Below are 17,597 nucleotides of genomic sequence, written 5' to 3'. Positions count from 1 at the left end.
GGGCGGGCGGGGTCCATCTTAGCTCTCTTTTGCAAGTTATGTTAATATATGTATTATAATTTTCATCCTCCTAATAAGTATTTCTAGTCCTTCCTGCTTAATTGCTTATTAGCACCTCAAACAACTTTTAAAATTGCCCTACTACATTTTTCATATTAATTTACTTTTATATTTAATTATTGCGTAAATTTTTTTAGTAACCCTTCACCTATTAATTCGTATCATTGTTGCAAAAATCCCCGCCTAGACCGCCTAGGCACCCGCCTAGGCGCTAGGCTCTCCTATACCGAGGCGAATTGCTCCCTAGGCGTCCGCCTAGGTGGCCGGCCGCCTAGGAGGCCGCCTAGCGCCTAACTCGGCAGACTAGACCGAATTTGGCCGAGTTAACTCGCCCAACTCGACAGAGTTATTCGAGTTAACTCGAGCGAGTCGGCCTTGTTAATTTTATTATTATATTTATATATATTTAAATTTATTTATTTATTTATATAAGTAAGAGATATATATATATAATATATATAATATAATATATGACAAACACCCACACACATGAATTAATTTTTTATTTTTATAGGTCGACGCCTAGAACCGCCTAGATACCGCCTAAACCGCTTAGGCGCTAGGCGCTAGTCTACCGCCCGACTAGCGCCTAGCGCCTACTGCAACCATGATTCGTATTAGGGTAAATTAATTTATGAATAATCACTATGAGAAAAAAAAATTCTTTTTAGTTCTTAGGGCAACACCAACAAGAGTTTTTTTTTTTTTTTTTTTTTTTTTAAATTTTTTTTAGTGTTTGGCAAGTTTTTCTTTGTTGCAAGAGAGAGGAAAGATAAATAGTGATTTTGATTCTTGCAGGAAAACACTTTTTCCCATGAATTGTATACTTATATAACATTTTCTCCCTAAATTATTCATGTAAGATTATTTTAAAAGTGGTTATTTATCTCCCTCTTCATTAAATTGATGTTTAGACTGTTAAAAATGAGGGTAAAAATGATATTTCATCTCCTTTCCTTAGCTGCTGGATGGAGCAGAGCATTATAGAATAAAACCTCAATTAATTTAAGCACTGATGAGACATAGGACTAGAAGCTTCCTCAGATTAATTTAATCACAAATTTGAATGATGAGGCTAATTTAAGCATTGAGCTACTCAAAACATTTCGAAATCTCCCATTTCGAAGTTATTTTCTTAGAATATAATCATAGACAAATGCCATAAAAATATATAAGGTTTCAAGAATCTCATCTTATAGAAACTTTTTAACAGCCAATGCAGTTTAATTTGCACACACCGGGCGTATACAAAGTGACAACAAAAATTGAAATTTTAACATTGAAAATTGAAAGCTTGTATGCAGAATAGTAGAAATGAAAACAAAATAACGTTGATTTCTATCTGGGTTTTCATTGCCATGCAGAATTGGCATCATCCAATCAGAGGCTTCCAAGTAACCCAACCGTCTTGCCTTGCTGTCACATCTGAATCCAACGACCCAGCTGCGTCGGATTGACTATGCCAACAATGCGGGCCCCATCGCTCTTCAGCAAGCCCGCAACCTCGGCGTAGCTCTGGCTCGGCTCCAACCCGTGACCCGGCTTGCCCCTTCTCGGCTCACTCGTCTTGTTTACCGCAACGGCTTCGACGCGGGCCGGGTCGAACTCTTGACCCAACAGCGTTCCTCTGGTTAAGAACTCGTGAGCCATGTACCCGGCTAGAAGCCGGGTTGATGAGACGGGATCCGCTTGCTTCGACGACGTCGTATCCCTCGTCCCACTAACGGCCATCACTGGACTTGACGGCTGTGATGGGTAAAACGTCTCTTCTCTCTCTTTCCGCTTACGATACGCTCCGGGTGTCAAGATTCGCCGTGAGTAATGACTCATCTCCACCGTCCGTTTCACTAACACAACTTATTCAATCAAGTATCCAACGGACGCCACGTCAGCAACAAGATTTTCATCATAAAAAAAAATATTCTCCGTTAGGAGTGAGAGAAAAACCGTCAAGGAAAGCAAAAACAAACAAATCGGAAGAATTTGCGATCTGTTAGGAATAAGGGTAGAAATGTAATTTCACTAAGACAAAAACAAAAAACCAGTATTGAATTGAATTAGTGAAAATGTTAAAGGGAGAGAAAAGGGTTTTTGGGCTTCGATCGAGGTGAAAGGAGATCGGGAAGGGGTTGCCGGAATCTGGAAATAATAGGGGGATTTTGGTGTACGGACGGCGGTGTAAGAGGGCGGCGCCGACGTGAGAGGTGGCGAAACCGGAGAGAAGGGAGAGAGAAAATAAGATAGGGCAGAAGAAGAGGGGACAACGGCGAAGTGGAGAAAAGATTGAAAAATGATGGGGGTATATATGGAGAGGGGAGGGGGAGATTGATATATCTTCAACTGCTATTATATGTAATAGCCCTCAACTTTTAAGATATTATCGCAAATGCCATCCAAGTGATGCCTTTTATTTTATTTTATTTTATTTTTTGGGTGTAATAGTTTTTCTATTTTTATTTTTATTTTTATTTTTTTGAAATCTGGCTGTAATAGGTAAATAGAGAGAGCAAATACTAATAATAGTCTCACAAGTAATAACAAAATAACAGTTTTTGTCCATATGTTTAATTCTTATCAATTTTCATCCACCACTATTATTTTAGTACACATTTGAGTAAATATCCAAAATGGTCCATCGACTATGCCATAATTTACAAATTAGTCATCAACTATCAATTTTACGAATTAAGTCATCAACTATTCAATTCTTACTCAATAGTTCACAAATCAATCATTTGTTGATGACCTTATTGAGTAAGAATTGAATAGTTGAGTACTTTATTGAGTAAAAATTGAATAGTTGGGGATCATATTGAGTAAGGATTGAATAGTTCAGAACTTAATTTGCTAAACTTGATAGTCAAGGACTAATTTGTGAATTTCGCTATAGTCGATGGACCATTTTGGGCATTAACTCTACAAATTTTTATCCACGACTATTGTTTTAGTGCCAAAATTCATTGCACCAGTCACTCATTCATTTAAGACATGTCGAAATCTAAAATTTTTAAAGGTATTTTCATCATTTTCAACTTAAGATCCAAAATTTAACCATGAATAATACGGAGTATGATTTAAGCCTTAAGATCGATCTCAATTCACAGTTTTTCTCCTCATCCTACCTTAATTTAAGGAGAAGAATTGTGAATTCTGATCAATTTTAGAGCTTAAATCCTTTTATTCATGCTCAAATTAGGATCTTAATTTGAAAAAGACAAAAATACCCTTAATAGTTTTATATTTCGACATATCTTAAACGAATGGGTGAATGATGTGATGAATTTTGACAGTCGTCGATAAAAATTGGTACTAAAGCAATAATTGTGGATGAATATCAGTAGACATTAAATACGTGGATCAAAACTGTCATTTTACTAATATTAATGAGACCAAAATTAGTATTTGCTCGTTAAATAGACATTGAAGTCTCTAAAACACAACAATTAAATTATTGAATTTTTAAAAGATATAAATGCATACTTGAATATTTAACAGCATATCATTAAATAATAAGTGAAAAATTCTTGGTGCACTATCTATTATAATTATAAAGAGTAATACTATATCTACTCTATTTTCTACTCCATTTTCTATTCCATGTTGATGTGTCATTCTTTGATTAATTTAAACAGCAAAGTAGGCCACTATTTTTGTTCATTCACTTTTCTTTATCTAATAAAACTTGTACACATAGTGGGAGTTATACTCCATCGAAGTACATATATTAGTTTTCAATTATAAATTTGTGTTAACATATGTCATAATTATCGAGCCAAGTAATATTTTTAGATCTAAAAAAAACATAATATTTCATAAAAGGGAACTATAAATACTTTCATCATCTCTTCTCCAAATAAGAGAAGAAAAGGCACTATATTTGTATATAATTGCCATAATTTTTTAACAAAAATAAATCAAAGGTAGGAGAGCAAGTAGAAAGACTCAAGTAGAAGGGGCTAGGAGAGCAACACCCGAGATAGGTGGTTGCCCGAGCAGGGCAGAAAAAACCCTCCGGGACCGCCTTAACGCGACCATCGAGGTTGACTTCCAAGGCCAGTCTCCAAGCTTAGATTGGGGACAGTTAGACAAAGACCTAGTCTCAAGGGCTTCTCTATTTGTAGGGAGTTAGTTGAAGATTTAATTTATATAATTAGGACTTGTTTTGGCTAAAACATCATCATGCTCACTTATTACAATCCTTGTAATACATAAACACTTATCCAATAAATATCCTAGGCAAATCTTTGTCTTTATTCTTTATTATCTCCATTATCTTGTTCTTATTATTAGGGGTTAGTTGATTAGGACGCAATTTAATTAATTACATTATTGGTGCTTTTATTGAGAGCTTGGCATACAAGCTCAAGCACGCTCCTTCGTCAACATTTCTTACAGAACCATCACAGAAACAATGGCGAAGTCTCATTCCCATAACTCCCAAGACTCCCACAACACTAGTGTTACCCTAAGGGTCAATAACTTGAACTGGCCTGCAAGTCGACAAACCTTGTCGTTAGGCTTATGGGACGAACTTGACGGATCACTTGAACAACAAGTGCCGCGAAGAGCCAACTCCAAGCCTCCACACTTCACCATCGCCCGCAACCCAGCCAACCTCAGGCATCCAAGCCGAGGTTATCACTATCCAACGACTCGCGATCATACTTAATGAGTTGGTAGAGGAAATCCAAGGCTTCGTGCTGCTTATGATCGTACTTCAAGCCAAACTTGTCACAAGAGCACTAGTGGGTCTGCCCACGCAAAACCACCGTGATTCCATTCCCTCTAGAGCCTAGCACAACGCCCACGAACCGACCCCTCCAAGTAGGTAACACCTAGATAAAGATAGAGGCCAACTCCCCTGGAAAGTTGGGTCAGGGTGGCGAGGAAAATGCTAGCCAACGAGGTCGACAGGGGCGTGGAGCTAATCCTCCAACTCGAGCTAAGTTTACGTTGGATCAAATGGGTACTTGAGTACCGAACAGATCACTTAGGACTATGACCAGCGACATATCGAAATCTAACATGCATGTGAAGGACTATGGGATCAATAGCCTGGGCCATTATCATCACTCAGGTCAATGTGCACCTGGAATCCTAATCTTGTGGTCAAGCCAAAGAAGCAAACCTTAAAACAACCCCAAGCCCAACAACCACGTTGAAGTCGAACCGAGGGTTGATTCAACCATGTTTAATTTGACTATACATTAGTGAGTCTGTACAAAACCAAGCATAACAACCACGTTTGGAAGGGGTCAAGAGTTTTACCATGCCCTCTCCTAGTGATAGTAGCTAAGCCCGGATAGATGGGGGGCTCACTGTCGACCCCATATCCAAAACAAAAGAGAAAGATCGGAGATAAGGTAACCATGGAGAAATTGTGGGCTCACCGCCAACTCCATCTTTGAGCAAAGAAAAGATATTGAAGGCAAGTAAAACGGTTATCTTGACCCGACCCGTCTCACTCACAATGATATGTAAAACGGTCTCACACGAGTTTTTGCATTAAAAAAAAAAAAGGAAAAAAGAAAAAAGAAAAAAGAAGCTCAATTTGAATTATGACATAGGATTTCTATTTTTGGGACCAACTCTAGTAGGAGATAAAACTCTCTTCACCGTTCATCATAAGCCATCACCGGCTATTTTTTGTCTGGCCACTAGAAAGGAAATTTCTTTTTGGGGAAATAAAGGAAATTTCTTATCTCCTTCAATAATTATAACTAGAGAGAGGGAATTGTCTCCGATAAATATTATCTAGAGATCTTATAAATTTTTGTGAAGATTTTGTTCTATTTAATCTTGTTTTACTTTTTCTTTGTCCATTGTTTTTCCTTCTTCTCTTTGTTAAACATTTTAGATGGAGTAAGTTTTTATTTGATCAATTGAAAGTAAACAAGTCTAGAATTAAAGACAAAGTGTGTAACTGATTTATGAGAAAATTTGCAATCGCTATATGAGGATGACTCCGAGTGAAGATCATATTATAATCCTAGTCGGCAAATGATCGCAGTTAGATAAATCAGCTTAAGTTGCTCATTGACAAATTCAAATTAATAATGTCAATAAATAGCTCATACAAAAAGTTTGAACCTTGTAAATAATGTGCCATGTTAAAAAGCTTTATGTGTACTGTTTTTTTTTTTTTTTTTTTTAGGACTGTTAAAAAATATAAAATAGGTTGGAGGTTTGTGCCAGATTATTAGAGATAATTGAGCGAAGTGTAATGTATGAGGCAATGTAACCTGGAGGGTTTGTTTGAATGGAAGGGTCATTCATCCTTAATCAAAGGTAAATGGTTTGATCCTTCTCTTTGGGTATAGAGCAACTTTAAATTTCGGTGAACATCTTGGACTACACAAAAAAAAAAAGAAAAAAGTAAGAGACAATGCTGAGATTGAGGCTCATCGTTGGGCTGGATTTCCTTTTGGGCTATGACCATTTCGTGGACTTTTCAATTTTGAAGAAAAGAAAAAATTGTTTTTCTTTTTCACTTTAATTTACGGCAAATTATGCTGTGGACCCAGGTCCACCTTGCAAGGTGGACCTGGGTCCAAAACTACGTCGTTTTTGTCTTTTTGTTTTTTTAAAAAAATAGTAAACATATTGCTGAATATAGAGTTGTCCAAAAATGTGTGAATGTAGAGGTTTCAAAGTGTGGATGTAGAGTATAGAAATCGTGAATGTAGATTTATGATTGTGTGAATGTAGAGTTGCCCAGAAATGTGTGAATGTGGAGGTTTCAAATTGTGAATATGGAGTATAGAAATCGTGAATGTATAGTTATGCATGTGTGAATCTGTAATAGAGTTAAGAAGTTCTAGCAACTTGTAGCCCTGTAATGTGTGAATGTGGAGTTCTCAAGTTGTGAATGTGGAGTATAGGATCTGTGAATATAGAGTTTTGAATGTGTGAATGTGGAGTTTACAAATTGTGAATGTAAAGTATAGTGTATGTGAATGTAGATCCAGGTTCACCTTGGACCTTGCAAGGTGTACCTGGGTCCACGGTATAACAACCCTTAATTTACTTTTTAATGTTTACCTCCAAACTATACTAACAAATCTCTTTAATTTGTATTCATTAGTTAGGTTGTTTAAGAAACTGATAGATCATACTTTAGTTTTAAAAATATATATATTTACTAATCTTATATAAAGAAAAAAAAATAGCAAATTAAGTAGTGCCACCACACATTACAAAAAGAAATAGTTCAGTAATCATTTTTAAAGACAATTAAGTAGTGTCACATGGGAAACTAAATTTAAGAGGAGAATGTATCTGCATTTTAATTTTTTTTTTTAAATGATCTGATTAAAATAATAAACATGATGTAAAATTGTAAATTAAGACCACGAGAATATTACATTATACCAGAATTTTTTTCCTTTTACATGCATGTTGCACTAATATTCATATATCATCAACAAGACTAATTAATTTAAATTTCAATCTATTCATTTAAAAGTAATTCTGCGGCCTGCCAACGGTGTTACTACAACTTGAAATATTTACCCACTACAATTGTTATGCCGTGGACCCAGGTGCACCTTGCAAGGTGCACCTGGGTCCTTAAACGACGCCGTTTAGTTGTTGGGGATAACGGTGCTGTTAGTGGCACCGTTATCCCCAGCTAATCAATTTTTTTATTTTAAATATATAAGCCAAATACCAGTCTTCTCAAGCAAGTTACTGTCTGCGCTTCTGCAATTCTAAGTAGTTTAATGAGTTTCTGTGGAGTAGATTTCTATTGTATGTAACATACAATGTTAATAGTTTAATCTTTGTGAATGTGAGATTATAATTTTGTGACCTAGAGTTTAATCTCTGTGAATGTGAGGTTTTCAAACTGTGAATATGGAGTAAATGAAGTGTGAAAATAGAGTTTTGAATGTCTAAATGCATAACATTGATAAATATAATTACAAAACATATTGCCCTTGAAATGTGTGAATGTGGAGGTTTCAAATTGTGAATATGGAGTATAGAAATCGTGAATGTATAGTTATGCATGTGTGAATCTGTAATAGAGTTAAGAAGTTCTAGCAACTTGTAGCCCTGTAATGTGTGAATGTGGAGTTCTCAAGTTGTGAATGTGGAGTATAGGATCTGTGAATATAGAGTTTTGAATGTGTGAATGCATAACAGTGTTGATATAAGTACTAAACATATTGCCCCTTAAATGTGTGAATCTAGAGTTTTCAAAATGTGAATACACAGTATATGGTATGTGAATGTAGTGTTACGAATGTGTGAATGTAGAGGAGATAGTAATTATATTACTGAACAATTATCACTGAATGGTGTGAATGTGTTGTTTTCTAACTGTGAATATAAAGTATATTAACTATGAATATAGAGTTTTGAATGTGTGAATGCATAACAGTGTTGATATAATTAATAAACATATAGCCCTGTGGTGTTTCTAGATTGTGAATATGTAGTATAGCTTATGTGAATATATAGTTTTCAATGTGTGAATCTATAGCCCTGTGGTGTTCTGTTTTTATTTCTAAACTATTCATTGGTACAATTGGCAGCAATGGAGAAAACAAATCCTAGCTGTGTGAACAAAGAGGCAAAGAAGACAAGAGTTATACTTAACTCTCAAGCTGCAGAGGCAGAAAGTTCAGACTCGTCTATCCAAGCCGAAGTAAGAACAAAACAGCGAAATGACAGGCCATCTGCCGCTGAAAAAAAAAACAGGAAAGAGGAAAGCAGTGGAACAAGGGGAAGGTAGTCGGGCTGAAAGAGCAGCAAAGAGAAAATCTACAAGAAAAAATCCACGCACAGATGAGGATGAAAATGTAGAGAAACAACAAAAAACGTGGAATACAAGGATGAGCCCGAAGATTGTGGCTGAGTTTGTGCAAGAGCTGACTGATGAACAGAAAAGGGCTGTGGAGGAGATAGGATTTGGAGGGATATTACACCTCCAACTAACAAAGAGTGAAGGCCCTCTAATGAAGTACTTGCTTAGACAGTTTGATGTTTATCGCTCTGCAATCCGGCTTGAAGGGGGTGAATTGCTGCTTATTGAAGAGGATGATGTTCAAAGAACGTTGGGATCCCACAAGGGAGCAAAGTGGTTGAGGAGGCCACAAGATTTGAGCATATGGCAGAAGATGGTGCTAGTGGAGCGTATGCCAACCTCGTGGCCTTATGGAGGGAGCGATGGGGAATTGATGGTAAATCCCCAATCACAACATCAATGTCGGGGCAGATTCTGAAAAGAGGAGACCATGGCGATATGTTTAAACGCGACTTTGTCCTGTTTATAGTATCGGCAATGCTGTGTGGCCACCAAGACAGGTGTTGCAACTTTAGGATTTTAAAATCCTTGATAGACCTTGACCAGATCAAGAACTACAATTGGTGTGCCTATACACACAAATCTATGGTCGACTCCATTCAATCTTTTCAAAAGAATGACAAGCAATTCTTCACTGGACCGGTTGCATTCATCCTAGTAAGTTCACTTTATTTTGAATTTTCATTACTATTTTTATAAAATAATGACTTATTTGTTTGTGAATATATAGTATTGAAGCTGTGAATATATGAACATGAATGTGTGAATGTAGAACAGATACTACTGTAATTATTGAAATATGTGAACAAGTATCACTGAAATGTGTGAATATGAACTTTTCAAACTGTGAATATAATGTATTGAAGTTGTGAATATATAGACATGAATGTGTGAATCTAGAACACATAGTAATATAATTACTGAAAGTTGTGAATGTGGAGTTTTCAATCTGTGAATATAGTGTATTGAAAATGTGAATATACTGTACTGAATCTGTGAATGTGTGAATATGGACTTTTCAAACTGTGAATATAATGTATTGAAGTTGTGAATATATAGACATGAATGTGTGAATCTAGAACAGATAGTAATATAATTACTGAAATCTATGAATATATACTTTTCAGATTGTGAATATATAGTATTGAAGCTGTGAATATATTGACATGAATGTGTGAATGTAGAACAGATAGCAATATAATTACTGAAAGTTGTGAATGTGGAGTTTTCAATCTGTGAATATAGTGTATTGAAAATGTGAATATACTGTACTGAATCTGTGAATGTGTGAATATGGACTTTTCAAACTGTGAATATAGTGTATTGAATTTGTGAATATATGGACATGAATGTGTGAATCTAGAACAGATAGTAATATAATTACTGAAATCTATGAATTTAGTCTTTACAGATTGTGAATATATAGTATTGAAGCTGTGAATATATTGACATGAATGTGTGAATGTAGAACAGATAGTAATATAATTACTGAAAATTGTGAATGTGGAGTTTTCAATCTGTGAATATATTGTATTGAATATGTGAATATACTATACTGAATCTGTGAATGTGTGAATATGGGCTTTTCAAACTGTGAATAAACTTCAGTTCTAACTCCCTGTCTTATGTAGCTTGTGTACTTTGACCGAGTACAGTTCAAGGGGATGAGAGTGAATAGAACATACCCAACCATTGTTGGGTGGAGTGCTGAACTTGCCAGAAAAAGGGTTAAAGAAGAAAACAAAGCAGGGTCGTTTGGAAGGGGGACAGTGCTCCCCAGAATATCAAAACCTACTGATGTTGCTGCTGCCACCTCTAGGCAGAATGATCAACCTCCTGTTACTGCTGAACCAGCATTGAATATCCCATCATCAAGTGTAGATAGGGTGGCAGGGATCCTACAAAAGCTGGCTTCGACAGTAGGAGAGTTTGGTGAGGCTATGGCTGAGATTGGAAAGCAAGGAGCACCCGTAAATGTGATGAGGAAGACATTTTCGAGCTTATCTAACATGCTAAATGTTGCCAGCACCATAGAAGCCACTTCAACCCCAACATCCTCCTAGCTGGACGACATCTTCTTTGGTAGTGAAAGCTTCACTACGGCTGTGGATGCCCTTGTGGAAGCCTTTGAAAAGACAAGGAAACAAATGGACCCTAATGCCCCTTCTTTTGACTTGGGGCTATCTCAAGCAACACAGCCATCAGACCAATTAGATGCTCCGACCTTTGATTTGGGGCTGAGTCCATCACCACCACCAGCACAGCAACAGGAGAGGGATTTAGGGCTGACTCCACCACCACAACCAGCACAACAGCAAGGGAGTGATTTGGGGCTGACTACAACACCACCACCAGCACAGCAGCAACAGAAGGACAAAGAGCAGCAACAAGAGAAGGAGAAAGAGAAGGAGAAAGAGCAAGAGACAGAGGGTGCTATGGGGGAACCGGGGATTGATGCCCTGGTGGATAGAATTGCAGGGGAAGCCACAAAAGATGCAACTTTTTCAACCCCTAGTGTGATTAGAGTTCCTTTTCAAAGGGCTGATTCCCCTGTTGATGATTTTGATAGGTAATGGAATACTTTTACTTAGCACACTCTAGAACTTAGACTACAAAGAATGATCTTAGTACTATGTTTTTGTCAATCTATAAAATGGCTGTAAAGTTAGCAATGAAGCCCTAAAATGTTATGAATGTGGACTATAAAAAATGTGAATGTTTAGTATGCAATATGTGAATATAAAATTATGAAGCTGTGAATCTGTAACAGAGGTGACCTACTTATAGTGAATCTGAAGTCCTAAGATGTGTGAATATGGTGTTTAAGAACTGTGAATATGGAATATATAACTAAAATGTACTAATTAATAACTCCAAAGAAATTTTATAACTAAATGTTCACAAATACAAAAAATATATTGTCATCTCTTATTAACATGAACTAATTCAGAACTCCCAGAACTTGGATGTACAAGATATCCATCCCCAGCAATCTCAGATAAACTTCCCGACAAAATAGATTGAACAACACCCTTTGTAATTGAAGCAACCTTGTTTGCAGAACTCTTTCGCCCCCTAGCTACAGCAGACTTCTTTTCAATAATACTACTTCGCCTCTTATTACGCTCACCTTTCAATCTCCGGCTTGATGGATCTTGTACAATACCACTTGAAGATGGGACATCAGACTCTTCAATATGAACATAACCAACCTCGGTTTCAACACTTTTCTTTGCACTTTGAAAAGCTTTTTCACAACGCTGTCTAGCTGCACTGTTGCCTAGACAAGAAACAATTAGTCTTTGAAACTTCCTGGTCATCTCAACAACCCAAATTGAAGGAGCAACACCAACATTAGAAGACAAAGAACCCATATCAACAGCCTTGCCTTCAGCAACTTTCTTTGTCCACCTTTTCAAAATGTATTTATCGGGAATAGAACAAATGCAATGTACATTCATAATGCGTAAACAATGGCAGCACAAAATTACTAATTCAGAAAACAACTTACAACTGCAAGAAATATCCAATTTGGTAGGCTTAAAACTAACTTCATGCCTTATAATATCGTTATCAGGACGCCAAACATGATACTTCAAATGACAGCCATCATCGAAAACACTATCTTGATGACAAGCAGCACCTTTCAAGAATTGTTCCTCAAACATATAATATATTTCAATGGTATATACCTCTCTAGCATGTGAAAGAAGTTTCACATCATCCATCATCATATTGGGCATGCCTTGAGCACACCGAAAATCCTCACCATTTTCCTTACTTCTCCATTCAGAAACAACGCTCACAAACGATGAGTAGAAATCACAAAGCCCTGCTGTCTTTGTTAGCTTCCTAGAAATTGAATGGTTTGTGGTCTCACTCCTTTGTGAGAATAAAATGCCACCAGAAAAGTAATCCTTGTTAAATGCCGGGCACCATTTTTCCCTACAATCGTACACTTTTTCTAACCACGGATTCTTATGACACTTATAGTCAATCATCATCCTGAAAATCATAAGATCACAAAAGGAAAAAATATTCACAATTTTAGAAACTATATTCACAATCTGATAACTCTATATTCACAAATACACTCCTATATTCACAATCTGATAACTCTATATTCACAAATACACTCCTCTACACACAATCTGATAACTCTATATTCACAAATACACTCCTCTACATTCACAGTTTTAACTCTATATTCACAAATACACTCCTCTACATTCACAGTTTTTAAGATCTCTTCACAAATACACTCCTCTACATTCACAGTTTTTAAGATCTCTAAACTCAATTCTGATAAACATTCACACATTCATAACTCTACATTCACAAACCCTATACTATACATTCACAATTTCAAACGTACACATTCACACATTTCAGTGATACTTGTTCAGTAATTATATTACTATATGTTCTACACTCACACATTTAGTACTCTAGATTCACAGCTTCTATACTGTATATTCACAAATCAATAAGTCATTATTTTACAAAAATAGTATTGAAAATTCAAACTCAAAGTGAATGAGTAAAATACAATAACATACCTTGACCAATACAACTCAAACTCAGCTTCGGTGTCTGTGTACTTCAACAAACAATTAAATAGATCCATGAAATTCTTATTGTTCCTAAGTGTCTTGATGTGCTTCTTCGAGTTCTCACTGATATGCCATATGCAAAGACGATGCCGTGATGTTGTAAACACTTGAGAGATGGTAGCAGCCATGGCTGCGCATTGATCAGTCATAATGGTTTGTGGACATTTGCCACCCATAGATCTAAGAAATGCTCTAAACAACCATACAAATGACTCTATCCTTTCGTTCATCAAAAAACCACACCCAAACATAATATTCATACAATGGTGGTTCATCCCTACAAATGGACCACATATCATGTCGTACTTGTTAGTGCGATATGTTGTATCATGCACTAACAAGTCTCCAAACAACGCATAGTTTCGTCTCATTTGCCCGTCCCTCCAAAAAAAGCTAGTTAATCTTGTATCATCATCAACTTCAAAGTCAAAAAAGAAGTCAGGCTCATTACACTGCCTCCTCCTAAATATTTCAATCAACGAATTCGAATCAGTTCCATCCAAANATATTCACAAATACACTCCTCTACATTCACAGTTTTTAAGATCTCTAAACTCAATTCTGATAAACATTCACACATTCATAACTCTACATTCACAAACCCTATACTATACATTCACAATTTCAAACGTACACATTCACACATTTCAGTGATACTTGTTCAGTAATTATATTACTATATGTTCTACACTCACACATTTAGTACTCTAGATTCACAGCTTCTATACTGTATATTCACAAATCAATAAGTCATTATTTTACAAAAATAGTATTGAAAATTCAAACTCAAAGTGAATGAGTAAAATACAATAACATACCTTGACCAATACAACTCAAACTCAGCTTCGGTGTCTGTGTACTTCAACAAACAATTAAATAGATCCATGAAATTCTTATTGTTCCTAAGTGTCTTGATGTGCTTCTTCGAGTTCTCACTGATATGCCATATGCAAAGACGATGCCGTGATGTTGTAAACACTTGAGAGATGGTAGCAGCCATGGCTGCGCATTGATCAGTCATAATGGTTTGTGGACATTTGCCACCCATAGATCTAAGAAATGCTCTAAACAACCATACAAATGACTCTATCCTTTCGTTCATCAAAAAACCACACCCAAACATAATATTCATACAATGGTGGTTCATCCCTACAAATGGACCACATATCATGTCGTACTTGTTAGTGCGATATGTTGTATCATGCACTAACAAGTCTCCAAACAACGCATAGTTTCGTCTCATTTGCCCGTCCCTCCAAAAAAAGCTAGTTAATCTTGTATCATCATCAACTTCAAAGTCAAAAAAGAAGTCAGGCTCATTACACTGCCTCCTCCTAAATATTTCAATCAACGAATTCGAATCAGTTCCATCCAAACTAAATATTTCAATCAACGAATTCGAATCAGTTCCATCCAAACTCTTCAAAGAATCAAACGAATTCGAATCAGTTCCATCCAAACTCTTCAAAGAATCAGATGCCAATGAATTGTAAGCATCTCGATTGGTAAACCCAACGAGTGGAGACCCTCCTGACTGATGTTTCAAAAACCTTATCCCATCCGCCAAGGCAACCCCACTCTTCTTTAAGTCTCTTAAGTATGAAAGTTGATTATTTCCCACTCTTCTGTGCGAACGAAGTAGGTGACTCTTGTCTTTAGTGCTTAGCTTGTGGTTATGAGCTTTCTCGTGTTTTGTTACTATCCACACCCCATTACCATCTACATCAAACTAAATATATGCGCCACACCCCGTCCTTAAATCAATCTTTGAATACGCCTTAACACCACTGTTTTTCTTGGACTTACTACCAGCCTTAGAGCACAAAAATGTCTTCATCTTAACATTTTTAGTAGACCCTTGGTAGCGTTGCTTACCCTTCCTCACACTAAAACCAACTCTAAATGCATAATCGTTATACAACTCATACGCTTCATCACCATTACTTACTACAATACCCACCAAATCTTGATCAACTGCACATATGAAATATAACTTCAAGTATGAAAAAGCATACCAAAGAAACACAAATAAAAAGCAATCTAATGAAAATCTCTAAAGCATATTTATAGAAGTATGTTACAGATTCACACACTTGTAGAAACCTCCACATTCACATATTTCAGGGGCAATATGTTTAGCAATTATATCAACACTGTTATGCATTCACACATTCAAAACTATATATTCACAGGTCCTATACTCTATATTCACACATCAAACGCTATTACACACAACTACACATAAATCGTAAATCAATATGAATCACTAATTTTACTCTAAAAAACAAATAAAAAGAAACCTGGAATTGAAGTAGAATCCTCAACATTTATACAGCCTTGATCATTGCTTGTTGAGACAACAACTAAATCTGCATTCACTACAAATATAAAAAAAATAAAACAGAGTATCAAGAAATAGTGTGAATCTATAGTTCTAAATGTGTGAATCTAGAACTATGTATCTGTGAATGTAGAGTTGTATAAGTGTGAATCTAAAACTCAAATACATGGTTACACAATCAATCTAACCATAAATCCTAAATTCGAAAAAAACAAACATAAATCTATACAATTCATCAAACATGAATCCAAACTTAAAACCTGCAATCGAAAATGAGCCATCAACGTGTAAACTTAGTTGATCTACTGCCTCTGTCATCACTGCAAATATAAAAAAATAAAACAGAGTATCAGGAAACAGTGTGAATGTAGTGTTCTAAATGTGTGAATCTATCACTATGTAACTGTGAATGTAGAGCTGTATAAGTGTGAATCTAAAACTCAAATACATGGTTACACAATCAATCTAACCACAAATCCTAAATTCGAAAAAAACAAACATAAATCTATACAATTCATCAAACATGAATCCAAACTTAAAACCTACAATCGAAGATGAGCCATCAACGTGTAAACTTAGTTGATCTACTGCCTCTGCCATCATTGAAGAAGAATTGCAAAGAAGAATTACGATGGTGAATCGAAAGAATTTCGCGATGATGAATCGGAGGAGATCGGCGATGATGAATCGAACGAGAATTGCGATGATGAATGAGTGAAGAATTGTTTTGCGATGATGGTGAATGACTGGAGAACTGCAATGATGAATCGAACGAGGAAAGCGCCAATTGTTTTGCGAGAACCGGACAACCGCCTGCTGCTCCCAAGCTCCGTTAACGGCATTAATTAAAAAATTATTTTTTTTTAAAAAAACGCATAAAACGACGTCGTTTTGGACCCAGGTCCACCTTGCAAGGTAGACCTGGGTCCACGGCATAATTTGCGCTCATACTAGAAGTAAAATATAACTTCATAATAATGTTCTTTGGGTTTTGACTTGTTGCAAGATTGTACTGATGGATTGGGACAAGAAGGCCCAATAATCTAAGGATAGTTTGCTATTGCTATAAAGGAAATGTACGTAGCATATATATATGAATATATAATGTAGATTTTTTTATTTTTTTATTTTATAAAAGTTGAATTTCATAAAACTCAAAATAGCATTATATACAAACAAGGACCCAAAAGTGGTCTCATGCAAGAAATATATACACACCTATCACAAACTAAGGCCAAGAGGCTATATATACATATGATGTATTTTAAAAAGCTCAAACCTAAAGTCTCCCAAAACCATTCATCATCGATCCTTGCGTAATCATCATGTTTCTTACCCTACACAAAGTGTGGGACCAATGTCCAAGTCCCTTTTTTTTTTTATCGACACCCGCTACCCTTAGAGTGAACACCAATCCCTGGGGTACGGATCTCCGATCCGTAGTTTCCCCCGGGCACCATTCACGTATTCACACTAAGCAATAGCTCTAACACCTCCCACTCTTGACACTCAAGCCACTCCCGAGTGTATGGAGCTCCGCATTTTATCACTGAGGGTTTGAAGGCTCCTAATGCCAAGCAATGGCTCCCTCACCCATTAATATTTGTATTTATGGATATATAAGTATAAAACAAATATTATAAACACAACAGAAAATGAATGTTATTAAATATCATACACTAATTGACATTTAATATAATTTGCCTCCAGAATAGGGGCCCTTGTCATTATTATTGAACCTTGGGTAGGTGTCCAGTCCTCTCACCCTTAAGGC

At 36.2% G+C, this 17,597-nt stretch overlaps 1 protein-coding gene across 1 annotated transcript; it reads right to left on the bottom strand.

The window, feature by feature from the left end:
* Positions 1–1,224: 1,224 nt before the first annotated feature.
* Positions 1,225–2,340, bottom strand: LOC116002513. The gene has a single exon (XM_031242666.1). The coding sequence runs from the start codon at positions 1,888–1,890 to the stop codon at positions 1,480–1,482; it is 411 nt and encodes a 136-aa protein (XP_031098526.1). The 5' UTR covers positions 1,891–2,340; the 3' UTR covers positions 1,225–1,479.
* Positions 2,341–17,597: the final 15,257 nt, after the last annotated feature.

This window comes from Ipomoea triloba, chromosome 13, assembly GCF_003576645.1.
Source record: "Ipomoea triloba cultivar NCNSP0323 chromosome 13, ASM357664v1".
Lineage (NCBI taxonomy): Eukaryota > Viridiplantae > Streptophyta > Magnoliopsida > Solanales > Convolvulaceae > Ipomoea > Ipomoea triloba.
Note: the sequence above shows the minus strand (reverse complement) of the source record. Positions and strands in the feature narration are given on the sequence as shown.

Excerpts from the sequence above, each read along its gene's own strand:
- LOC116002513 (XM_031242666.1), bottom strand. The coding sequence starts at position 1,890 with ATGAGTCATTACTCACGGCGAATCTTGACACCCGGAGCGTATCGTAAG.